Source organism: Talpa occidentalis, unplaced genomic scaffold (assembly GCF_014898055.3).
Source record: "Talpa occidentalis isolate TD23 unplaced genomic scaffold, MPIMG_talOcc4v2.1 talOcc4.14, whole genome shotgun sequence".
Taxonomy (NCBI): domain Eukaryota; kingdom Metazoa; phylum Chordata; class Mammalia; order Eulipotyphla; family Talpidae; genus Talpa; species Talpa occidentalis.
The window spans coordinates 65,708,473-65,735,068 of record NW_023601433.1 but is presented as its reverse complement, the minus strand read 5'-3'; the positions used below and the strand labels follow the sequence as shown (position 1 = coordinate 65,735,068).

Here is a 26,596-nt window from a genome sequence, read left to right as displayed (position 1 = left end):
TCCAACAAGAATATTGTGTCCTAAAAAAGCAGGGACAGTCATGTATATATCATTTAAAGTGGACTTCCAGCTGAAAAGATAACAAGAGACAAGGATGGACCTTATATAATTACTAAGGAATCAACACATTGGGAAGACATAATCCTCATCAATATATAAGCAATAAATGATGGAACATCAAAATGTATAAAGCAACTATTAACAGTTCAAAAAAGAAACAGTGACAGCAAGATAATAGCAATAGGAGACTTTAACACCCCACATCAACAGATAGCTCAACCAGACAGAAAATCAGCAAGGGAACAACAATCTTAATGAAAAAAATTTTTTAAAGATTTATTTATTTTTATACAAGAATTGGGGTACAGGCCAGAGATGCAGGGGGGAGGGGCGGTGAGAGGATTCACCAGAGACAGAGCAGAGAACAGAACAGGCAGACAGACCGAAGTACACTGCTGAGGGGAGCAGTGGGTGAGACAGGAGAGTTCTGTCCCGCCGCCATGTGGGTTTCTCCCTGGAGTGCCGAGAATTGAACTCATGCTGCAGTGGCTGCAGATTGCTTTATAGGTTGTGTCTTAACCCCTGCGCCACCAGGGAGGCCCCTTAATGAGAAATTACACTAGTTTGACCGAATATATATTTATAGGTTACTGTAACCCCCCAAAAAAAGCTGAATATACATTCATCTTAATAAGTTCATGAAGATTTAAATTATATTAAGTATCTTCAGTGACCACAATGGCATAAAACTAGATAGTGTAAAGAATGGAGAAAATGTCACATATGTGGAAACTGAACAATCAGCTACTTCATGAATTTTGGGTTAGTAAAATTATCATATACAAAACAGGATACTATTGAGCTGTAACAAATAATAAAGTCTTGTTATTTGCCACAACATTAATGAACAGAAGGAGAGTATGTAAAGTAAAATAAGAGAAAGGGAGAAAGAGAAAAACAGGATAGTTTCTCTCATATATGGACTATAAAGATACAAAAGAAAGGGAGAAAGAGAAAAACAGGATAGTTTCTCTCATATATGGACTATAAAGATACAAAACAAAGGAACAGAAAAAAACTAAATCAAAACATATCTAGAAGTCTGACTGCAGAATTGAGACTACCAGAGTGGGAAGGTCAGTGTTGAGAAGTAAAGGAGGGATGGCCCTAAGGGACTATACTAGAAGATTATTGGTACATCGGTGGTAGCTGAGGTGTGGTAACATTATCTGAACAGATACAAACCTGTACTTCTAAAACATATGTAGTATTATCAACTAACATTACATCAATAAAAAACAAACTAAAAAAGATGCAGCTAAAATTTCAGATAGGAGATAGGCACTCATTAAATGTGTAACCTGTGTGGCTCTCAATACCGTACGCTAGTCTTAAAACAGAGTAGGTCATGAACTCACTATTATGATGCAGATTGAGAATTTCTTACAGAACCTATTATGATAATTGTTATTTAGTAGAAATTCAGTAAATAGATATTCAAAAAAGAGGAAAGGCTGAGTAGAACATTAGCCATCAAAGCCTCAATAAATGTACATAAATCTTTGTTAGGGAGGAGGGGAACTTGCTTTATGTCAGAAAATTACACAAGGCATTAAGTGTCCTTAGGGGCCTCACTGGTTTATGGGGAGAGTGAAAAAAAGGAACAATTATCTATAAATCGTGCAATGACAAAGGTAAAAATTATGTGTCTATGTATGTGTAAATGAAATAAAATTAAAGGAAATGAAATTTCATTTTCTCTATCACATTTTAAGTGCTCAATAGGTATATGTGCCTAATTGCTACTATACTGGACAAAACAGGGGAAAATTTCCATTATCAAAGAAAATTCCATTAAATAGAGCTGCAAAAATGTAAATTAAAATTATAATACCCATTTAAAATTTATTTACTACTTATCACTTTGAAAGGAAATTCTTAATTCATGACTGATTTATTAAAAATCAGTTAAATAAAATATTAATATTGAAAGATTGCTTTTATTTCTGTTGGATTTCACTTCAAAACTCTTTGGCAGAGTTGGTTTAAGCTCTTACTGTACTCACTCTCTCATAGCACTTAACACCACCTTGCTGACAATATCTCTATTTTGTCAGGGCAAGTGTGTTTAGGTTGTCCCCATAGTACTCCCAGCATTGAAAGCTGTCATTTGCACAGAGTACTGAATCAGAGAAAGAATGTTAACAGTGGTATCACTATGAGTGCTTAAGGGAGAAATCTCAGAAGAACATTTTTTTTCTTTTTTTTTCTTTTTACTTCCTCGAATCTAGAAAAAAAAATGATGACTCGTGTCTCCATCTGCACTGACTGCTGGAAAACTTAGTCTCAAATATTTAGTCTGACCCTAATAAACTATTTTTGGAACCAACCCATCTCTTGATTCATCAATTTTTTCCCTGATATCTTCATTCACTTTTTTTAAAATATAATTTTAATGAAAAAAATTAAAATAAGTTGAGAAGTTTAAAAAATAATAAACAACATACCTACTAGCATTGAAAGCAGAAGGTTCATATCATCAGACTTCTTATTTTTGATTGTGAAATCCCAACAGTGAGATATATTCTCTTTGTACAATAACTCAAATATGAGAATTCAGAAAATATTAATCTACATAAATCCCTTTGATATTTGATATTTCCTAGTTTATTGAAAACAGTAACAGCATTTCAACACCCACATTGCCACTTCTGGCCCCCATGTGTCTATTTGCGCTAGCCCCTGGCTATTCCAAGGAAAAAATGCCAATCTTCTGCCCATAATTGAGGGACTTGTGAAGGTTTTAAATGAAAGTCCACAGTGAACACAATGATTAGTGGCAAAAACTTGTGCATGTTGATGCCATGTGTTCACTATCCATAAATTACAAGGTTATTCAAGCAAAATGATTCCTAAAAATCTGGTGTTAGAGAAGGATACTCAGAAGAAAGGTTCATGTTCCTATAAAGTTCATTCAAAAAAAGATTCTTAACTGACACGATCACGCAGAGAAAAATCATAAAATTTCATTAAATAAAGGCTTCACTCACATCAAAATATGCAACTTTGGTTATCTAACTGCCTCATTTTACCATTTTATAATGAAGAACACAAGCTCTTCTTCCATGGTAATATCTTCCAATTAGGGAGATCGGTTGGATTTTCTGACTACTCAAAAAGGATTTGGTTTATTTGGTTATTCTGTAACTTTTATGGAAGAAAATATTAATATGACAAAAAACTATAGACTTATAAAAAAAAGGGTAATACCATTAGCTACATGTATCTCAGTTAATAATTAACCTTCTCTAACAGACTAGTAGTAATGCCTAAACTAGAAAGTATTATAAAGTAATCCAAATATCCCTGTCTTTAATTCAAAGATTACTAACCGTTAAGCAGATACAGACAAAATGGAAAAACCAAATACTTCTTCTGGCAGTCTATAAAGGCTCCTTGACAAATTCTTACTTTTTCAAAAACCAAGGCATACCACTAAATTGATATCTAAGGTCTTGAGAGCTTGAGGACTTGGTTCTGAGAGGCAAACAATCAAGTGTCTAAACTGTTACTTTAAGTGAAGTTCCACCAAATCACTTCCTACAGCCAACTCTAAATTTTAGCAATGAGAGAAATATGTCCTCAAGTGAAAGCGATCATAACTTGAAACACAATCACAATGACCACAAATTAAAAATTTCTAGCATAAAATGAGAACTGAAGATTTAAAAAAAAAAAATTCTCAGCAAGTCTCAGGAATTTCTAATAATTTCTTAGAACTTACTTTCAAATGTTTGTAAAAGAAACAGAATTAACACATTCTGTTCTTTTTTATTCAATTTTTTATGTATATAACAATAGTGATGAAGATACTTCAATATGTGACTTTGAAAGAAAGCTAAATAAGCTTATAAAGCACTTTTAAAAAGCAACAAATGCTTCTGGAGCTCTAAAAAATATCTAAATCTATCACATAGTATTTAATTAAAAAAAAAAAAAAGCAAAGGCACATAAATGTAGAGTGCATTTGTGTGAGGTAGAAATAGAGCCCAGGTAATTGTCATTTCTAACTCCCATTTAAAAATAAGGAAAAACAGGGGCCTCCCCGGTGGCACAGCGGTAGAGCACTGGGTTGTGAAGCTGCCTGCGGCCTCTGCGGCACCGGTTCAATCCCCGGCTGCTCCCCGGCCACCAAAGGAGGGTCCCACATGGCGCGCAGACCTCTCCTGCCGCCCGCTGCTCCCCTCAGCAGTGTACTTTGGTCCTTCTGCCTGCTCTGCTCCCTGCTCTGGCTCTGGTGAATTCTCTCACCCTCCCGCACTTCTGACTGTACCCAGTGCATGTATAAACAAACAAACAAACAAATAAATAAATAAAACATGCCTCTATTGAAAAAAAAAAAAAAAAGTTGGGGAGAAAATGCCTAGCTTCTATAAATAAATAAATAAAAATAAGGAAAAACAAAAGGAGGGTGAGGGAGTGAAAGAGGAAGGACAACCTAGTAGGAGTTTTGAGCACTTAGATTTATACTGCTGAATGATATGTAATTCACCACTAGAAATGCTCAAGTTAGCTGCTGTAACTTTATATTTACAGGAGATGAATTTAGTGGGTGGCAGTATTGATTTCTTCATCATTTTCCAGTAACCAAACCAAAAAATGAACTGAAATTCTAAGAGTTATAGACATGTTAGAATTTTAAAGGACCTGAAATCAAAGAAAGCTGAATAGGAACATCTAGTCTAGCTATTAGTTTTATGGAAATAAATGGAATTATTTCTAGTGAATACCTACTATTAGCCAAATACTTAGATAAATGCTTTCTTTAACCATCATTTAGTCCTCACAAACATGTGAAGAAAATATGCTATTAATTATGCCTACATTGTAGACAGAGTCTCAAAGAGGATATATAATTAGAGACAGGACTGATATTCAGAAAATGGCAAAAAGATTTGAACCAAATCTGTCTAACTCCAAAGTCATCCTGCTTTCTCCACTGTGAACTGAGTAGCCCTTGTTCTATGTTTATCTGGTAACTGAACAAATAAAATTTCAGAAAACTGAGTCATCTTTTGAAAACCAATCAAAATTCTAAAAATTAATTTTTAGTAACAAAGACATTATTCTCCCAGGCATGTAAAATAATATAAACAATTTCAAATAAACAGTTAATGAGGGATGGAACATAAATACTAAAATTTCAAGTTCTAAGTTTGCAGATTTTTATCTCTATTTATATATTCTTTTTCTTTCAACAAGTACTACTTAAATGATTTTTTTTATTCAATTAACACTGTTGGTCAAATAAAATTCTATCCACAGCTTTAAATATTGAAAGAACTATGTGGAGGGCCTCCCCAGTGGCACAGCAGTTGAGCGCTGGGTTACGAAGCTGCCCGCCGATTGAGGGTCCCACATGGCATGCAGACCTCTCCTGCCGCCCGCTGCTACCCTCGGCAGTGTACTTCGTTGGTCTGCCTGCTGTGCTCTCCACTCTGGCTCTGGTGAATTCTGTCACCCTCCCGTGCTTCTGACTGTACCCAGTGCCTGTATAAATAAATACATAAATCTTAAAAAAAAAAAAAAGAACTATGTGGAAAGAATACAGAATGACAGAAGTATCCTTTAACAGACCCTGAAATCAATGGTATAAGTTGTATGTTGCAAATGTTTTCTGGAACAGTATGACATTTTCTGGCAAAATAGCTCACATAAATATCTCAGTTCATCATGGAAACAGCAAGCATTCAGGAGTATGAGTAAACCAAGTCCACTAACAGAATGGTCAAAGGAAATGCCAATAGTTGATTACCTGACATGAGGTAGAGGCAGTAAGTGATTTTATAAGAATAGGACTTCCAAGTCTGGCCATTCCAGGAAATTGATGATGTGCTCCAAAATAAATAAATGATCCTGCAAAAGCAAATGTAAAGTCATATGGATAAATTTCAACTGTTGCACATATAGTATTTTTTCTCTCTAGCATCTTATTCTTACACACAAATAAGGAAAATTAAATATTTAGTTACTTTTCATTAAGCTGTATAGATAACGTAAACTCTTTCTTAATAAATATCTAAAATACGGGCCTCCCTGGTAGCTCAAGGAGTTAAGACGCAGCCTTATGAGGCTGCCTGCAGCCACTGCACTGAGAGTTCAATTCCTCAGCAGACCAGGGAGGTGACCACATGGAGCAGTAGACCTCTCCTGCCTTGCCCACTGTTCCCCTCAGCAGTGTATTTCAGTATATCCGCTTGTTCTGCTCCCCCACTGTCTCTGGTGAATCCTATCATCCATACCTTTGGCCTACATCCCAGCTCTTGTATGCATAAATAAATAAATCTTAAAAAAAAAAAAAAAGAAAAGAAAACCCAATTGATTGAAAATGAAATCTTGTTCTAAATCTCCTAAATAAATATTTTTATTGGTTTAACTCATGTAATAGAGTTTGAAGTAAAATTAAATGAAGCTTGTAAGCTTATGATTAGATATTCAATAGGCCTTTATGAAATTACATGAGAGCTTGGTTTTTAAGCTTCTTTATAAAATACTAAGGGATATGAGCCTATGGAATGAGTTTGGTTGCTCCTGGGTCAGACATGCTTGACATTGTTGTCTGTGCTAGTGGGGATGAAAGCTTAATTAAAGATCCTATCTCAGTGTTAACAAAATAACTGCTTTAGATTTCAACTACAGTGATATGCTCACGGCAAAGGTACAGGGGATAGCATCTCTTAGCAGTCAAAAAATCCACATTCTGAACTGCTGTCAGGGGTAGCTTCGTTGAATACTGAAAATTTACAAGGAATACTATGCCAAACAATGTCAAGGTCTGATCCTGCCCTTTGATAATCACAAAGTGATGGGCAACTTGGAAAGTCAAGTCTTTTGCTTGAAAAATACCACTCTGAGATGATTTTTCAAGATACAGGTCAATGCTGACTTCACAAACATGATAGGATTTCAGAATTAAAATGTATTGTTCTTTAGATACTACCATGTGAGTAGCCAAACAAGCAAGCCTGAAAATTAGCAGTGCCATCTCTGAATGGGAAAAATAGAACCCAGTTTATTTGGGCTTTAAATCTCAAAACCAAGTGAAAAGGATAATTGCTATTGCTACCTAATTCCAAACTAAAGTTATGGAAATAGTATACATATATAAGTTCATTAAATCTTCTGGCTCACCTATGAAAGTAGAGAATAGAAAATCATGATTTTGAAGCTTAAAACTCCTCAGATTCAAGTAAAACTCATTTGAGTTTGTACAAGAGACTAACCAGAATTCGAAAAAATGATAAATATTCAAGCATAGTTATATTATTTATAGAAAATATATAGGGCTAAATTATCAAGAACTCATATGAGACTCATGTGAAGAACATCATAATGTACTATGGAAGACAAAAGCCCTCTAGTGAAACGGAAACAAGCAATTATATAAAATTTAAATTATTTTTAAAATTATACAAATATTAACTTGATGAAAACTCACATGAAAGCTGAATGTAATTTTAGATAAATATTTGGAAAAGAAGTAACATTGTCTTAGAATTTTATATAAGCAATTGAGGGGTAAAGAGAGGCAATTTTATACTCAGAACAGGAATTCTAGGAATGTGTCTCTGCATTTGTCTCTTAGAAGTCTGCTCTGCAGTATGTATTAAGGGGACAATGGAATTACAGTATACCAAGGAGATGTTTTAAAAATTAACATCATCACTGTCAATAGAGCTGAGTTTATAGGTATAGACAGCAGATGGATGGCAAAGTTTTTCTCTCTCCATCCCCTAACAACCTGTCCCACCAACCCCAATTCCAAAGACTGCAATTAAAAATACAGTTGACATTGTTAGTTTTGGCATATTTGTTTGGAAATCTCAAAGGAAAAACCTATAGAACAATGTTCAATGGGGTTACATATCTTAAAAAGTGTCTCAAGTATCATTCTCTTTATTAAAAAGTTAAGATGATACTTATGTACCCAGGCAATAGCATCAAAAAAAGCAAAAGAAAAAAAGAACAAAATTCTTCTGTTTTTCTTGGAATTTAATAAAATCTTACTGGAATGCTATGATTGCTCTATTTCCAGGATATTTGAAAAATTACAATGCTTTTTAAAAATATATACAAAGAAGTAAAATGGTTTCTTACCAAAAAAAATTTTAAAGCCTTAAGAGTTCAAGTATTTGTAGATTTATTTTATAGGTAGTGCTAAATCTCTGTTCTTTGTTCACAGAAAGAAGATTAAACTATTTTTCTTTCTATTTTTCAAAAACGAGATTGCTCCAAAACAAAGACAATCATACTGTAATTCCTGGAGACTAGAAAGATTATCAAAAGACTTCCTTTCTTCATGCCAGCAATTTAAACTTTGAAAAACGCAACAAAACTATTGGTGTTTAAAGCAATGTTCATTCCAGAAAACTAAATTAATTGCAAATTAGTAAGTCAATCAGGAGAATTTAAGCAAAACAAATTAGAGTTCTGTTTATATAACCCATAGTCCAAAAATGAAAATACACAGCACCATCACTCCATAATGTGTGATTGCTGAGAATACATAATACCATTCAACATGGAAGAAAGGCAACTTTTTTTGAGAAGACAATGTCCTACCATGATTTATGTTTGCTGGATGGTCAGGATGAGAAATATTTTGCTCTCCCCTGATCATTCCCTTCATGAATTCCCAGTGTGAATCTTCTGTGAGAAATGGCTCCCAGTCACAGAAACCAGACTCAAAGTCACAGGTGAGACGATTTGCTGTTACGCATAAGGGGAAAAAGACGAGAAGTGAAGCAGGAACATGCAGCAAAACTTGGATTCTAGATAAGTCAACCAGCTTAGGAGGTCAATATAATTATTCCATTTTATAGTGAATATTTTACAATTATCACAATAGTTTTATTGTCTTCAGTCTCACAAGATTCTCCATGTGCTCTGTAAAGCATTACTTTCTTCATGCTTCTGTCTACAAGACTGGCTTATTGTGCCCTGACTGTCCATCTCTCCCGTGTATTTAATGATGCAAGGTGAACACCAGAGCTTTTCAGGGAGTAACTATTTCACCAGCTGAGATGGTAGGAAAAAAATCCATTTGAAAGGTGGGAGTATAAATTAATTCTGGACATTTTAAGAACCTGAGGCCAGCTCCTTGGTTTCATTCTAGCATGCTATTTTAAGGTTTTCTCAAAAAAAAAATGCCTAGTCACTTTGGAATTGCAGTGACCTAAACTGTGCCCTTTTTTCCTCTTAATATATAATTAAAATTTGAGGAATACTTTATTCCTACACTTATCACAGCAGAACTAGTTCTAGAGAAAGTCAGGTTTGGGGTTAGCTTCATAAGTATCTTCCCCATCTTGTCTCCAATTTTGTGAGAAAAGAAAAAGCAAGTTTCAGAGAAATTTTGACAACTTGATTTGTGTTTTTGAGAAGTTGGATTTTATGTGATTAAATTTCCTTTTGCCAAAATAAGAATTTCAAAGTACCAGCCTATCTTAGATAGCAGCTGTGGGGATAAATGAATATAATTAATTTTACACTTGTTTCCAAATATTGCTCTTTATACAGAGGCATTTTTATAACAATAGGAAGGCAAAACATTTCCTATTCATAAGACACCCAAATTTTTGACAGTTTCCCTAGGATCATAATGCTATTGCCTTTAATAACAATAATGATTTAAAAAATTGACATATTACCACTGAGATGTAAGAGACAAGTATTTTGTTTATATACAATTAGCCCTCACAAATACAATCCAAAGCAAATGTAACTGTCCCCAAAGAGAAAAATAGGATGTTAGCTCTCAGTAATCTGCTGATGACAAATTTTAATCAACAGAACATCCAGGCTTTGATATCAGTCAAATCTAATGTCAAAATTTATACCTGAACTGTGCTAGAGGATTACAGGTACTGTGGTGGTGGATTTATCATGGTAACATTCATCTAAAGAGGTGTAAACCTGCCCTCCTAAAATCAACATTACCTCAACAAAAAATAATACAATTTTTAAAACTTTATACCGGAAGCCACCCCAAACCAGGACTCTGTCTCATAATCAAGAAGATTCCAATACTACATACTTACCCCAAATCATTACTTCTAATTTAAAAAATATATGACCAATTTTACCAGTATTTTGAGTAAGTTCATTATATCTTAATAATCAAGGGATCTTCAAATGTCTATAAGCAGGGATGCCTGGTTTCATGACCACATATTTCAGCACTAACATATCAATAATTAAAACACTGAAGTGCACTATGCAAATAACAACACCACTTAAAGATTTCCTGCATGTCAGTTAAATGTTTAGATCTCATAGTTGGGCTCATTTAGACAGTCAGATAACAGAAATATTATAAGAATTTTTTTATTAACAAATATTAATTTTTCCCTGACATGAATTTCCAAAATATTAAAACAAGTGAATTGACTTGGAATTAACCCTTTGTGAACTTCACCTACTAGGCTACCTCCCCCAATTCTTCTAGGTCAGTTGATGCAATATGGAAATATAAAAAAAAATATGTACTGGACCTCTGAAAAGTGCTTGAATGTTCCAAATTTTTGGTTTGAGACTTAGCCAAGGATAATTATGAAAAGATCTTGCATATTACCTAATGGTGAATCAACAAGAAAAATGCTATTCATTTATATACCACACTGTAAATCTATTGTTTCTGGATATGTTTTTTTCTTCCCTCACCTCTGGCTATAGAGTTCATGGAATACTTTGATTAAAAAAAATACTCATAAAAGAAGTTCTTCTGTTTTTCAGTAAAGAACAGTCTTGAGTAAACTATAACCTCTATGTCTCCTGGGCATCCAGAAAATCTTCTGGTCTAGTCTAGACCTTGACCCTCTGTGAACTTCACCTACTAGGCTACATCCCAATTCTTCTAGGTCAGTTGATGCAATAAGGAAATATTAAAAAAAAATATGTACTGGACCTCTGAAAGGTGCTTGAATGTTCCAAAATCTTGGTTTGAGACTTAGCCAAGGAATCCTTCCATCTCTGTCCCCACCCAGGAGAATCCCAATTCCTAGAGACACACTTCCCTGGATAAGAAAAACTTTCATGAGTAGAGCAGCCATACAACTGAGTTGCCCAGGATTGCCCCAGTTTATACCTAGCATGACAATTGATAATTCCCCTTTTTCTGCTCACATATTCCTGTTTAGGCAATAAGTTTTATATTAATACACAAAACAAATCCATAAACATAACCATCTTGTTCACTGCAGGTGGCCACTGAAGTAACCAGGCTATACTCCAACTAAGCAAATGTATGTAGCAGCTATAAAACCAATGAGTATGAAAATGCCTCACCAAACCCTTGCACAGATTCTTCACACTGCCTATGTGACTCAATTGCAAAGATGTGAAGAATTTATGCCAAAATAACTGGATTTTATAAATGTTGAAATGTAGAAAGTTCAAAACATGTCTTTCATCACCTGGATGTTGTACCAGTTAAAATGTCAATCATTATACCTCCCACAGAACACTAAATATCACTGTCCTTTGAAAAATGAAAAGTCACTTTTTTAATCTATCACCGTAAAGATATGTGAAAGCAAATTGGTGCAATCACCTCTGTAATATACTTGGTGAATTGCTCAGGTGTTTTACACAATGACATTTGATCTACCACACTTCAAGAATTTTTTTAATATCCTAAAATTTAATAGCATTATAAGATAAGCAGGATTTCAGTCACCAGAGTTGAAGTTGTTCCATTAATATTTTTCCTATATAATTAAAAAAAGATGAAGCTATAAATATCTGAAGGAAGCCAAGAGAGCAAACATATTCTTATTGTAGCACCAAAAAATGCCTAGTCATATAAACAAAATGCATTCATTATAAACAGTGTTTGGGTTATTTGATTATTTTTTTTAAAGATTTATTTATTTATTTATTTGTTTGTTTGTTTGTTTATACAAGCACTGGGTACAGTCAGAAGCACGGGAGGAGGGCGACAGAATTCACCAGAGCCAGAGTGGGGAACAGAACAGGCAGATGGACGAAGTACACTGCTAAGGGGAGCAGTGGGCGGCAGGTAAGGTCTGCGCACCATGTGGGACCCTCCTCCAGTGGCCGGGGAGCAGCCGGAGATCAAACCGGAGCCTCAGAGGCTGCAAGCAGCTTCGCAACCCAGCGCTCAACCGCTGCGCCATGGGGAGGCCTATTTGATTATTTTTAACTATGATAACAGAACAAATTTTCCATTTCTAATCAGAGAATGAGATGCCACTGTTCATAATTTTAGTGAGGTTTCACTAACTTCATCAGAGTAATATTTTTAAATTATAACAAAATGTTCTTACATATTTAGACACTGTAGCATAGTGGCAGGAGAAAGGGAATTTTATTGCAACAGTTTAGGAAAAATCTACTGGATCATGAGAATTATAAATATGTATGAATCTTCTAGTTCAAAAAAAGAAAAAAATATGTATGGAAGGAATGAATGTGGAATATTAATATGTTGTTTAATAAGTATGTATTAGATTATATACTTGCCCTCTGGATATATTTGGTATTTAATAAGGTTTTTAAAAATATGAAAGACATTTAGAGAAGGTATCACAGTAAAAATTAAATATATTTTTCCAAATTTTTTTAGTCCTTGTTAATTTTTATTTTTATTGAAGTAAGACTGCATTGTTTCAATGTGCATCACTAAAAATCAACATGTGTATAGTACATTAAATTCACCTCTACAAGTCCAAATCTATTCATTACCATAACACGGTTTCCTCTGTCCTCATATATCCACTTTTCCCTTCTGATAACCACTAATTGGTCTTAGAGTCCAATTAGGTCATATGTTTATTTTCTCTGTATACCACATATGAGTGAAAACATGTCTTTCCCTGGGCTAATTTCACTAAGCACAATACCCTCTAGGTCAATCCTTACTGTTGCAAGGGGCAGGTTTCATCTTTTTTATAGCTGAATAGTATTCCATTGCATACATACCCCACATCTTATTCACTTGTCATTTGACGAGCACTTAGAGTGGTTCCAACTCTTGACTGTTTGGTTTATTGAAACATGGAAATGCATACATTTCTGTGGTTCATTAGGGTCTACATGTCACAGTTTTGTTAGGCAGGAAAATGTGTTCAGTTTACAACTTCATCAGTGATATTCTCCACTCAGTAAGGGTTATATGACTTCTGGTAAGTTCTTTAAAACTGTTTGAAGTACACCTGCTAGGACCCTGTACACACCACTCACTTTCTCATCAGATGTTGCAGTCTTGCAGGATGACAGCGACAATTCTGCTCTAGGAACCGAGTGTAGGTGTTCCTTGCCAGGTTGGGGCTTGGTACCAAATGCCTCTTTCCTGGAGCTGTAGACTCCACTTGATCACTGCCATCCTTATCTTTCCCCTGAGGCTAGGCTGCTCTGGAATCCTTGGTTTGTGCTACTGGGCCCCTTACCTTTTCTGGCCTCCCGCTACTGCAACCCCAACAAGCAGACAAGACCGCCCTCACTACAACCTGGACCTCCTTCCCCAACCATTGAACCACATGTTTTGCAGATACTTCTCTGGTCTCGGGAACCTCAGATGTGGTGGCCTCTGTTTATGCACTGTGGTGTAGGCCTCTTCCAGGATGGTGGGAGGCTGAGGGAGATCACCCCAAGCACATGGGGCTGGTGCACTGGAAGCACATGGCACATGGGTGCAGTTCCCAGAAGCAAATGGGGGACTGCCAGGTTAAGGTCCCCTGGCTGGCTAAAGGGATATTGAACTGCAGCTGCCCACACCCAGGTGGCTCATGGGTCCAGGCAGCAGATTGTGCCACCCTAGGGGCACTGCACCAAGACCTTGCAGCACAGGTTCACTGGCACAGCTACACCTCACTTTGTGGCTGCCTGGCCCGCAGTGCTCACCTGACACATTAAGGCCATAAGTTGTGCCTGCTGGTAGCTGTCCTAGTACTTGGTGTCCATCAGCTCCAGTAATCCTAATCCGGGAAAGACCACAAGACCACCCCGACTGAGGAGGAAGGGGGTGGGGGTGTAGCCCCAGCCCCATACTGCCAGCTGCCCCTGCCTGCCATGTCCTGCCTTGGTATCTGTCTGGTAAGTAGGAGGTGCAGACCAGGTACCTAATCATCCAGCACCTTTTCCCCCAGGGAAGCCATATGCACAGCCTATCTATACCCAAAGAGCACATCTCATGTTGAATGAATGCCCTTATGACAAAAGGGGTAAGCACATCTCATGTTGAATGCCCTTATGACACAAGGAAGCCAGCTGGTGGGATGGCTATGGTGATTGTGTCATATGTCCTAACACATTAAATTGTATACATTAATTATGTATAGTATTTGCACATCAACTTTACCTTACTAAAAATATTCTTAGTATCTACTGTTTGGAATTACAATGATGCTCTTAGGATTAGTGAAGTGCTGGTAGGTTTCACTGCTATCCTGAAAGGTCCCTGAGTAGTTTCCTTTTTCTTAAGTCTCCTTTCTTTTACATGCCATCTGTTTTCTTTCCCAGCTGTCTCTTCTCTGAAGCCTCTTTGGCACAGCAGTTCTCAAACATTAATGTGCAGAGGATCACCTGGGACATTATTAAAATGTAACTTTTGGTTCTGTAAGACTGAGCTATCGCTTGAGGTTCTGCATTTGCAAAGATCTCCCAGGTGATGCTGGGAGAAGCCACTATACAGCAACACCCTATCAATTAACTGCTTTGGAACAGGCACTGGGCTAGATACTTAGTCAACACACCGGTTAAAATAGCATCTAAAAGAAAGAGGAATTTGGTAATGGAAGGATATCTGAATGTGTGTGTCTTTTGGGAAAAACACATTGACTCTTAAAATACTAAATGACAAGATTAATGAATTAATATTTACTAAGTCTCCAGAATATAGTAAGTACTACTGATGCTATCCAAATTGCATATATGAGCAACACTCTCCTAGAGATTCATCCTAAAGTGGGATAAAAAGAAACTATAAAAGCAATTTTTTCCTATGTTTCATGAATTTGAAAAAATTCTATGTATGAGAGTCTTGTATTTTAAATACAAATTTGTAAAATACAAATGTAAAAATGTCTGTAAAATGTTTCAAAGTAATTTAAATTTCAAAAGGCTGCTTCTTATTTGTAATAATACATAGGCATATGTATATATTCATAAATATACAAAATGCCTTGGTACAGAAAATAATGTAACATAATATTAAGTCTAATAACTAAATTACTACATAATTTTCTCAGAGCAAAAATTATTATATAAAAATTTATGTGAAATATAAATTTTGACATCAAAATATACATTATAGACATTAAATGTATAAATATTATTAATATGCAATATCCCATATATAAAGTTTATCCAAGCAAATATGCCAGGCTTTTTTTATATATTTTTCTTTAGATATCTACATTATTTGAAAAACTTAACAGAATAAAAAGTAACACTATTATTTGAAAAGCACAGACATCTGAGTTATCGTCACACAATGAAAATAGTAGAATGGTATCGAAATACACTCTACTGGAAAAATGCCAGCTATGTAAGCAATGAAATTTCAATACATGAAGAGAAATGGGAAAATATGTCCAGAATCAAATGCTAAAATATCGATTATTACTACCATGGGATTTGATTAAACCAATTTAAAGGAAAACATAAAGAGCCCCTCACCATAGAAGAATAAGAAGCTCAGTTTCAATATACACAATTGGGGAAAAAAAAAAACCAATAACAAGAACATATTTATTTTGGTTACTGAAACTGAGAACAATGCAAGTCATTAAATGAATTTCTTCAGAAGAAATGAACCAAATTTTCTGTTAAAAAATTATGTATAGGATAGAAAGGTAGAAAAATGAATTGCCCTCAGATTATTTTTTTTAATGAATGACAAAGTGAGAACCACCAAAGAATCCATTCAGAGATAATATTGGTAAGTAACTTAAGCTGTGTAAATGCAGTGTTTAGAGTTAGGTGTTTGAGGAGTTAATTAAATTGCCCATTCCAAACAAGCAGATGATTCTTTTCCTTGCTTCCGATCTCCTTTTTCCTGCATTCTTCTCCATTTCCCTTAAAATCCTTACTCACCCATCAACAAAAGGAAACTATACAAAGAGCTTTTCATTAAAAAGGTGTCTATCTTGCTGCAATATTTTTTCTCTTGCTCAACTAAATACCTCACTAAAACACTGAAGCAAAATGTCAAATTTTTTTAATAATTAAAAATAAATATCATTTGTGATATAGGAATTGGATTTATTTTGTTGGAATTCATCATTTCTAAAGAGACTTAAGCATCTTACTTGCTACATTAACTCATATGGTAACCATCACGTAGATTGCAAATTATTTTTTTTTCCTTTTAAATATGCTAGACTTGAATAGTAATGGGACTTTTTGGAATCAGTCCTATCAAAAACTATAAAATGGTTGAAAAGAAGGTGTCAGGATTATTCCCCCCACTCATGAATGCCAACCATGACTGACATGATTTCTACAGTCATTGTGGCCACCTGGTAAGCAATGGCAGCCTTCTTCCTCTTCACTCCTTTCCCACAACTTCTTATTTAATTATAAGAATGGAAAAAGTCCTACATTTAATAAGGGTTGGCATGTCTCCAAAGCGGAAAGTACAAAGAGATTCTTTTTCCCAACTCTTTTCCTCTTTAAGCAAACACATACACATTTATACACACACAAACACACACATCCCACTAAGTCACAGTATTCATTTTGTTGAACAAATAGAGATTTTGCAGTGTTAGCAACAAACACCAAAGCATAAAATTAGCATAGAGACCCACACAAGAAATAGTGCAAATAGCTTCAGAGTGAGAATGTATGTTTATCTTATTTCATACATATTAACTTTGCTTATTTAAAACAAACACTATTAAATTCAACCACAGCCATGAATTAGAGCATGTGAATAAGTAAAGCAATAGTTCACTTACAGCAAGTCACTGGATCTTCATCACTCTCATCAAAACAGTCTTGCTGAGAGTCACAGAGTGATTCTTGGGCTATGCACTGGCCGCTGGCACAAGTGAATTCATCTGCAGAGCAAAGCTTTCTGGATGGAGACTCTGCACAGGCATAGACCCAGAGCTGATCAAGCCCAATAAAACCTTTCGGGTTCAGAGTAGTCCCTTCAAAAACAATCTTCGGGGGGGGGGGAATGAGTGGTTTATGAGCTTACAACCTCTTTTAAAAGACAAAAAAGGATAGTAGATATTAAATAATTTTTGAGAAAAAAATGTCTGTTTAAAGAGCAAATATATCTGATACAAAGTTCCTATTTGATAAGCCTGATGTACACACATAAGGCCGATGGGCACATTAGATCCACTGAGGACCCTGAAAAATCACCCATCTTTAGACAAAAGATAACATCCCACATAACCATCAACAATATCCCTCACTGTGAACGTGTATATGGTCATCATCTTCACAGCTTTATTTTTTCAATATTCCAGGAAAATAAGTATCATCATCACTGATTCTATAAGAGCTATAACTCCTGTTTTTATTTAATTGCTGAAATCAGTATTGAAAGTAATGAAGGGAGGGCCTCCCCTGGTGGTGCAGTGGCTGAGCGCTGAGCTCCGAAGCTGCCTGCAGGCCCTGCAGCGCCGGTTTGATCCCTGGCCACCGGCGAGGGTCCCACATGGCGCACAGACCTCTCCTGACTCACCCCACTGTTCCCCTCAGCAGTGTATTTCATCAGTCTGCCTGTTCTGTTTCCAGCTCTGGCTCTGGTGAATCCTCACCCTCCTGTGCTTCTGACTGTACCCCCAGTGCTTGTATAAATAAATAAATAAATCTTTAAAAAAAAAGAAAGTTATGAAGGGAAATGTCAGACAAAGAGTAAAAGACAAACTAAAATAGAAAGTTTTAAAGAATATAAAAATCTATTAATTTTCATAAAAGAATTTCTCCAACAATCAAAGAAGTGCTAATTAAAGAAAATAAATCTCTTATTTAACCAACCTATTAGCTTTACTAGGAGGTTACTGAAAGTATATAATATTAGCGAGTGAAACAACCATATATCACTAGTGAAATGTAAGATAATGTCAAAGTATCAGTATTCCTTGAAGCTCTGCCAAAAGCACTGATTAGAGAAGTATGAACTGCTGACTATAGCAAATAATTCTATAGAAAATAACTCATGTCCAATATGGCAGTGACTACATAGGGCTACTTCAATTTAAATCAAATTAAATTGAAATCCAATTCTTCCACTATACTAGCCACATTTCTAGTGTTCAGGCGTCACATGTGGCTAGTGGTTACCATATTGGGGAGCACAGATACAGAAAATATCCATTACTGCTATTTTGTTGCACAGCACTAAAGATCTTATTAAGGTGTAGCATTCTAGGAAAGAAGACTACTTCTTAATCTCTCCAATTTAAAGTGTATGAATAAATTTCTTCTTTTCAAAGGCATGAGGAATACATATTTGTTCAGAATTACTTAAATCAAGTTTAGGATTTAGTCTAGAAAATGCTTAAATCATATGTAATAAGAAAAGTTTGTTGTTGTATACTCTCTCTACATGACTATCCTGATATAGAAGTTATCAGACCTGCTGTATATTTTCATAGTAGCGACTATTCAGATATGCAGATATGTCTGTTTCAAAAGTTGATGAGTTTGAACTTTAATTTCAAAAGTTTGTCATTATTGAAATGCTACTTACATTTAATAAGCACTTGGAAACTGAGGATAGTCTCAAATTATATTCTTTATATTTTACTTTGTTTTATCCTCTAAATCGATTACAAAACAAACTTCAATATACAGTTTTTTAAAAAAGAAAAACTCCAATCACTTAGTACCTCTTTTAGAAGTTATAAAGATAGGTATCAGTTTAGAAAAATAAATTGGTATCAAAATACTAACTCAAGCTATTGTATAAACCTCAACTTTGCTGAGATTTCTATAAAAATACTTTGTTTCAGAAATTCCAACCTCAGCTATAAATGGAGTTCTAAAAATCTGCATGGTTACAGTTCAGTGTCATTTGGATTCTCGCACTCAGCACCTTGAAAAACATATGAATACTGTATTACCGTAAAGGAATGAAATTGTTTTCCTATACTATACATACAATCTCTCTCATTACTTTCCACTCACACTCCAATATATTTTGTTTACATCACAAAATGAATGGAATCTTCTATTATTGCACTTCAAAAATAAATTCGAAATAGTAATTCATAATACCAGCTATTAAAATGTTGATGCCATTGAAATTACTATATTTTGTAATGTTGCCTTGATATTAGAGAAGAAAAGACAGGCAAACACTAATAGAAAAGTAAAATATAAATATAGGTATAGATACAGATGTTATCAAATATATATTTCTTCACAATATCAACTCTATATACAAAACAAAATCCCAAATTCATTTTTAAGAGATAGCATTCTCACTGAGATATGTGCATATCAGATGTATCATTGTATAGGTCACATTATCCATGGGTTATAAAAATGTTAATTATGTAATTTACATTTGTATATGTTGTATAGATTTTCAATACTAGTTTATTATTTATCTGTTTCATAATGAAATTGGCTTCCTTGGTTGCAATGGATCGTGTGGAGGGGTGCAAGGGCAGGAGCCCATGGAGAATGAGTAAACTTTTAACAATAGTATTCACACTCTGGCTCCTGCACAGAGGAGAAATTCAGCCTGAGATGGATTTGGTACAATAAAAATAGGTAATTTCTCCCCCCAAATATACAAATCGACATCCCTAATTGAAATGCTTATTTCTTTAATTACCTTTTTATTTAATTTTTAATGAAGTACCTTTGTTTTATACCCCTGTTAACATTTTGATAGTATAGGATTTCTCCTATCAGGTGGGGTCACCAAAGCACCTATAATACTCCTCCATAGTCTCTTATGCTACTCCTCCCTCACTCCATCTTCACCCCACCCCTCTGAATAGCTTAGATCTTTGGTCATAAATTCTGACTTAAATTTAGCAATTGGTAATAAATTCACTATTGCAAAGCTAAACATTAAATTTATGATTGAAAAATATCTGCTTTGTCCTTTTTACCTTAAATGTCTTCAGATCTTCTGGTATTGAAACTTCTGCTTTCACCCATTTTCTGTGAGTTGATGTGTTATATGTCCAAAATATTTCTTCCTTTGATTCAAACATAAAAACATTACTCATTCCCCAAATTCCACTCTCAAATCACATGCATGCTGTCTTAATTGCATCTTAGTAGCTTTTACCCTGCCTATATATTACACGCAAGGAAACCGAACGCATTTGTTAAAAAAATAAAACCTGCTTTTTTTTTTTTAAAGGAAGATGGAAGTGGGAAGGGTTGAATAAATAGACACAGAAGATTTCTAGCATAGTGAAAATGCTCTGTGTGATAATATAATGGGGGGTACATGTCATTATACATTTGTCCAGACATACACAGGGTACGACACCAAGAATAAAGTCTAATATCACATATGGATTTTGGGTGATGATGATGTGTTCAGTTTACATTCCTTAGTTATACAACAAATATAGCTCTATAGTACAGGATGTTGATGATGGAAAAGGTTACACATGTGTGACAGGGAATGTGGACACTCTTTATGTTCCCCTTAATTTTTCTGTGAAACTAAAACTGCTTTATGAAAGTAACCTTTTATAAGAATAAGGAAGTAAAGCATGTCAATATAATAAAGATGCTTGTATTTTATGATGGGCAATGAAACAATAAAAATTTGAGTGGAATCTTACAGTACTGCACTTTAAAAGTAAAATTATAAACATCAATTCAGAGTATCAGTTATTCACGTTGATCCCACTGACATTGCTGTATTATAGGCCATTACCATATTAGAAAAGAAAGAAATGATTGGCAAACATTTAATATAAAAACTTTAGGTATCGTCATATATATTTTCCACATAATCTAAATATAAATATTTTCACGTGTGGGAGAATTTCATTATAAGTTACAAATAATATAGTTATGTTCTGGAGATTATATTTCTACATTTTGAATCTTCTAGTTAGTCTATAAAAGAGATTTTTATGTCTTCTAGGGTATGCTATGTCATTCATCTGTAAAATAACTTCCCAAATTGTGAAATGCTTGCCAAATTATGTCACTATATGCAGTGAGGGAAGATACTCATTAAAAGTCTGTAACATAGTTCAAAATTTAGCCTATGGTATTGGGCTTTATGCTTTGAAATAATCCTATTTTTCTTTAGATTTTATCATTCTAATTAATTTGGCATTTCCCTTGACAGAATAGACCAGACTGTTCAGAATATTTGCCTATACAACACACTGCATTTTCACGTATAAATAAAGTAAAAATGCAGACAGTGCCATAAACATTTCTTGGGTTGAACTCTGTGCCCTCCTATGCTATGAAATAGGAAACAGCACTGAAAAGTGACATCTAGTTGTAATTCAAATGACTCATGGCATTCATACTCCTTCAGACTCTCTAAAGCATTTATCTCCTCACTCAGGTTCATGTATTTCATACATACCCAAGATTTTCTAAAAATGAATTTATTTTTAACTTAGTCCTTTCCCCTCTGATGTCTACTCCAAATTTTCAAGTCTTAAATATTTCAAAAAAATAATCTAAAACCACCAAAATATATTTCATTACTCATCTGTATAAACTCTTAAGGCTTCCACAAGATAATAAAACATAGACATATTTGCAATTGATAGGTAGACATATTTGTAACTGATAGGTCCCAAGTCACATCAAGATGAACTAGCTCTATGAAAAGTTGATATATACAAATATGTTTATTTTATTTCTGGTGCAACTTCAGTTACTTAGCATTAAGATACTTATATTCCCCACAGATGCTTTTATTGGCATGGCTAAGCAAGTTGTATTCATCACATTCTCTCATTTTCATTTTATGAGAATAATTTGAAACAGTCGTATTCCTTTTCAAAATGACTAATTAATCCCCCTGTATTTTACCTGAAGAATGCATTTAAATATTTTTTTTGGAAAAGATAAAGATTTCTTTCTTAATTTAAATGACTTCATACACTAAATTAATGGTATATTGTGAATAGAATACAGATTTTTCTACCATATTTTCTTGCAAAGTGGCAGAAGCAATGAAAAAGTAAAGTACTTTACTCCAACTAGAAGAATTCAGCTCTCATTGCATTTATACCCTTACTCTCAGATTTTTATCTAGTTACATTCAACAGGTGACAACACAAAAATAAATCCACAGTTCAAAAGTTTTTCAAGTGAAGTTCTAATTTTCTGTTATCTTAAAATCAGCCAATCAATGAAAAATTTTAAAAATGTCTTTGCTCCCCTCAACCAGAATCAATAATGCCATTTTATCTTTCAAGAAAAATATTTATTACTAGATCTCTTGGAGATCTCAATTTGCACTTCTTTCTTCCAGTAAAGAAATCAATGGTAGCAAATTCAATATGGTTGTTTTATTTAAGTACTTTTGATTGTATTTGGGGATAAGACAATGTACTTTTGGTAACTCAAGGAAAGCATATTATGACTGTTAAGACTATCATAAAAGAAAAGATACTTTCTAAGGTCTTATCTTTCCTCCCAATATTGTACATTTCTTATTCGCTAATGGGAATTTAGAAAATACATTCTTGATTCACTGACATGGGAATGTTCATTGAGATAAAATATAGGCTGTTGCTATGATTACTATCTTGTGGATGATGGACAAAAACCTAAACGAAGGCATTAGATGGCACAAACTTGAACTGCTACATACATACTGACTCTTTTAAAAGAGTCAGCTTTGTTTTTAACAGCTTGTCTCTTGCCTACTTTTTTACTACTGAAGTTCTAATGTTCTCCTAAGATAAAGTGACCCATGGCATTTTCACTAGATAGTTCTTGGTTTACATGCATGTAGTCTAAATTTTTTTATACTATTATGGATTATATAAGTGGTCATTTTCATCAGAGATAATTTTGTAAATTATATGCTTGGAGTCCTATCTAAGCTTGTGATAAAACATCAACTTGTAACTTAAATGTAGTTTGAGGCAGATTTTCTATTGGTAAACATTTTATATGCATAAAGCATAATAAATATAGTGCCAGAAAAGATATTGTCTTACAGAACACAGCAGAATACTGAGTAAACTAATGAATAAAACATTAGTCAACACTCTGAGATACATACCCAGTTGGTTCAGACTAACACTCTAGGTTAGTTTTCCATGATTCTCTTCTTTTCTTATAATGTGAGGGGTAGAATTGAAACCAAAGTCAATTTTCCCTCAGGCCCTCCACCAAAGGGGAAAATAACTTGTTTATTTTTTTCTTTTAAGGCTTGTTTTCACAGAGGCAGAACTTAACACTTATCTGAAAATGAAACAACCGACCATGTACACAAGCAATTATCCTTGGGCGCCAAACCAACTAGAACTAAGAGAACACCATTGGCATCAAATAAAACTGAAAAGAGGGTGGCTACTCAGACTGTATTTAGAGAGAAGAGGTTCATCAACAGGAATCCCAAGAATCCCATTAGCTAAAAAAGTTTCTCCGTACTTGAACATAAACGGGCCAGTTTATGACTAACCATTCCTACTTTACCAAATCTCACAGCTTCCACATTCCTAACTCCCCCCACCCTCTTCCTCCAGTCCTATAAAAGTCCTGCCTGCTTCAGACTAAAGATGCAGATTTGAAGTTTTCCTCCCGTCTTGCTGATAAATCTTATAATAACTTTCTTTTATCAAAAATCAGTATCATGGTGTTGGTTTCTATGTGCATCAAGCAATAAGCCATTGCTTAGTAACAGAATCTTTACTCCATTGTTATTATATGTGGTATCTGAAGCCAATTTGTTTCATTCTTTTCATGTACATTCCCAAAGCCACAAGAGGGATAATATTATTTATTTTCAATAATTCGTAATTCCATATTACCTATATTGAAACTTTTAAAGTCCATCACTGGAGTTCAGGATATTAAAATAATCCACAAGATTAGAAAAATACATGTTGCAAATTTCTACTTAAATTTAGGGTAAGATTGCATCAACATTAAATGAATATTTTAAAAAATTACTTGCCATGTGAAAAGAACTATTATAGATCTATATAATATATATTAAAGCAGCTTTAATTATAATATAAACTCAACAAAATTATTCTAATTTTTTTTTACTATGCTTCTGGGCTTGATTCACATGACTCAGTTTACAATATCTGAAATATTGAAGCATGAATGATAAACATATCTAGATAAAGTTTTACCTTTTCTTGGTAAAATTTCTCCCATGTGTTTGGAAAGTTTAGAGTAATACACAAAAGGCAGGGCAATGCTTTCACCCATTCAGCCACTCACACCTTACCACAAAATTGAATGAAAAATACCAAATAGATTCTAGAGCAGCGGGCTACCAAGTACTACTACAAAAATATTATAAAAATAATAAAGTGGTAGAATCTAGAAGTTGTGTCTTATCCACATAAATCAGATCATCCAATGATAGTACTCATCCAAATTTATGCCTCAGAATGTCCTGGAAAAGAAGAGTCAAGAAAAGAATACCAGACATGATAGAAGGGGGATGGAGTGGGTAAATGTAGTAAAGGGAGTTAATTATATGGCAGAGAATAGAAACTAGTCCTTTGGTGATGATCATAATGTAGTATGTATAGATATTTTAAAACAATACAACTTTAATAAAAAAATTAATCACACAAAAGGAAAAGAGAAAGGTGATATGATAAAATGAGAACAAAAAGAGAGTTTCCCTTGAATTTTCAAATATCTTGGTAATAAACATTCTGATACTAGAGAATAATGATGACACTTCAAATTTCTGAAGAAAATGCTATTGACAAATGGTTAGTAGCTCTTAGTAAGTATAGCTAATAAACTAACTTTTGTTGATAAATGAACCTGATTGTTGGCATTTGGAAGTTTCAGTGGGATTTGTTCAAAGTATCCTGAGCTAAAGGAAAATGACATGGATGCTTTCACCCTTTCTTTTTCCAATGTCAGAATTCCTGCAATTATTGTCAAATATTTCCCATTTCTAGAATGACTGCTATTCATCCATATAATTTTTTATTCCTAGCTATAATTATTCTTTATAATAGAAATTCTTCAAGTATCCTCTGTAATTTCCCATTTATAGAGGATTTTCAGCTAAAAGTTAGATGTAAAACATGTGATTTTTTTTAATTAACAAGCATTATTGCTACAGCTTTCACTCTTCCAGATGTGCCATTTTTCAAAAGATACATGTGCCTATATTTAATCAACAATTAACAGTTTTTAAATTCATAACTACTGCTGTCAGAATAATTTACTTTTATCATATTTATACCCTCAATGATACATAGCTCTAAAATCCAGAAGAGATTACAGAACTTCAATACAGAGCTAACAAGATACATCCTTGACATTTCATTTTATTAGAACTTAGTTCCTTCAATAAATTTCTATGAATTTTAAAAATTGTATGAAATAATATTACACAGATATCACATTAACTTTTTCACATGATTGTATCTCCTAAACTGGCTTCTTAAAAATTTGTTTTTAAAGATATACCAAATATAGTCCAGTTAAAGAATACCTAAAGCCTACACACAACTGTGTAATACAAATGCAAATTGCCAAGAATAGAATTTCACCTAGTCAATGAATTTTAAATAAGTACAAGTTTCTTCTTACCTTATTATTATATAGCCCTACTCTCAGAACGCTGTTTTCCATAAAATAATAGAATTGAAGACGGCAACTCTTGCCCAAGCAATGACACACAGAACTATTGAGATAAGCCCTATTGTCTGGTTGGGTAACGGTAGAAGTAGTCTTAACACTTATCCACATAGAATAACCTGAAAAATAAAGGAAAGGTCATCCATTTTTTTAAAAAAGTCAAATAATTTCTGTTTGAATATCATTATTTTATTTTTGAAATTTTCAAAACCAACTGAAACACAAATGTTTTATTAGAAAGGATAACATATTTTTAAATCATTACATCGCTTACAAGTTATGTTTTCATTTCCATATGTGATTTCTAAAATTCATTGACTTATGCCCCTAATTTCTGAAATCAAAGCTTGATAATATCATCAATATGAAATTCATTATTCTTATAAGAAACCTACTGATAAATAAGCAGGATTTATAGAAAAGGGAATACATATACACTGTTAGTAGAAATATAAATTGATACAGTCACTGTGGAGCATAGTATGGAAGTCCTCAAAACATTACAAATAGAACTACCGTGAGGTCCAGCAATTTCACTTGTGAGTATTTATCCAAAGGAAACAAAACTATTATCTTGAAAATATATATACATCCATTGAAATACATCCATTGAAGCATTAGTTACAACAGTCAAGCTATAGAAGCAACCTATGTGCCCATTGATGGCTGAATGCATTAAGAAATATATGCAAATAATATATGAATATTATTTGGCCATAAAAAGAAGGAAATCCTGCCACTGGCAAAAACATAGATGGACCTTGAGACATTTTCCTAAGTGAAATAAGTCAGGAAGAAAAACACAAATGCT

General features: G+C 34.1%; 1 protein-coding gene across 1 annotated transcript in view; it reads right to left on the bottom strand.

Annotated features, from left to right (window-relative positions):
• The window catches only part of MALRD1 (MAM and LDL receptor class A domain containing 1), a 385,105-nt gene that overhangs the window by 320,701 nt on the left and 37,808 nt on the right, over window positions 1-26,596 (bottom strand). The window contains exons 8-12 of the mRNA XM_054694679.1: window positions 25,738-25,904; window positions 20,109-20,198; window positions 16,983-17,190; window positions 8,623-8,769; window positions 5,816-5,916 (exon numbers count right to left, since the gene is read on the bottom strand). Of these exons, the coding sequence (XP_054550654.1) occupies window positions 5,816-5,916; window positions 8,623-8,769; window positions 16,983-17,190; window positions 20,109-20,198; window positions 25,738-25,904 (713 nt within the window). The remainder of the gene's footprint in view (window positions 1-5,815; window positions 5,917-8,622; window positions 8,770-16,982; window positions 17,191-20,108; window positions 20,199-25,737; window positions 25,905-26,596) is intronic.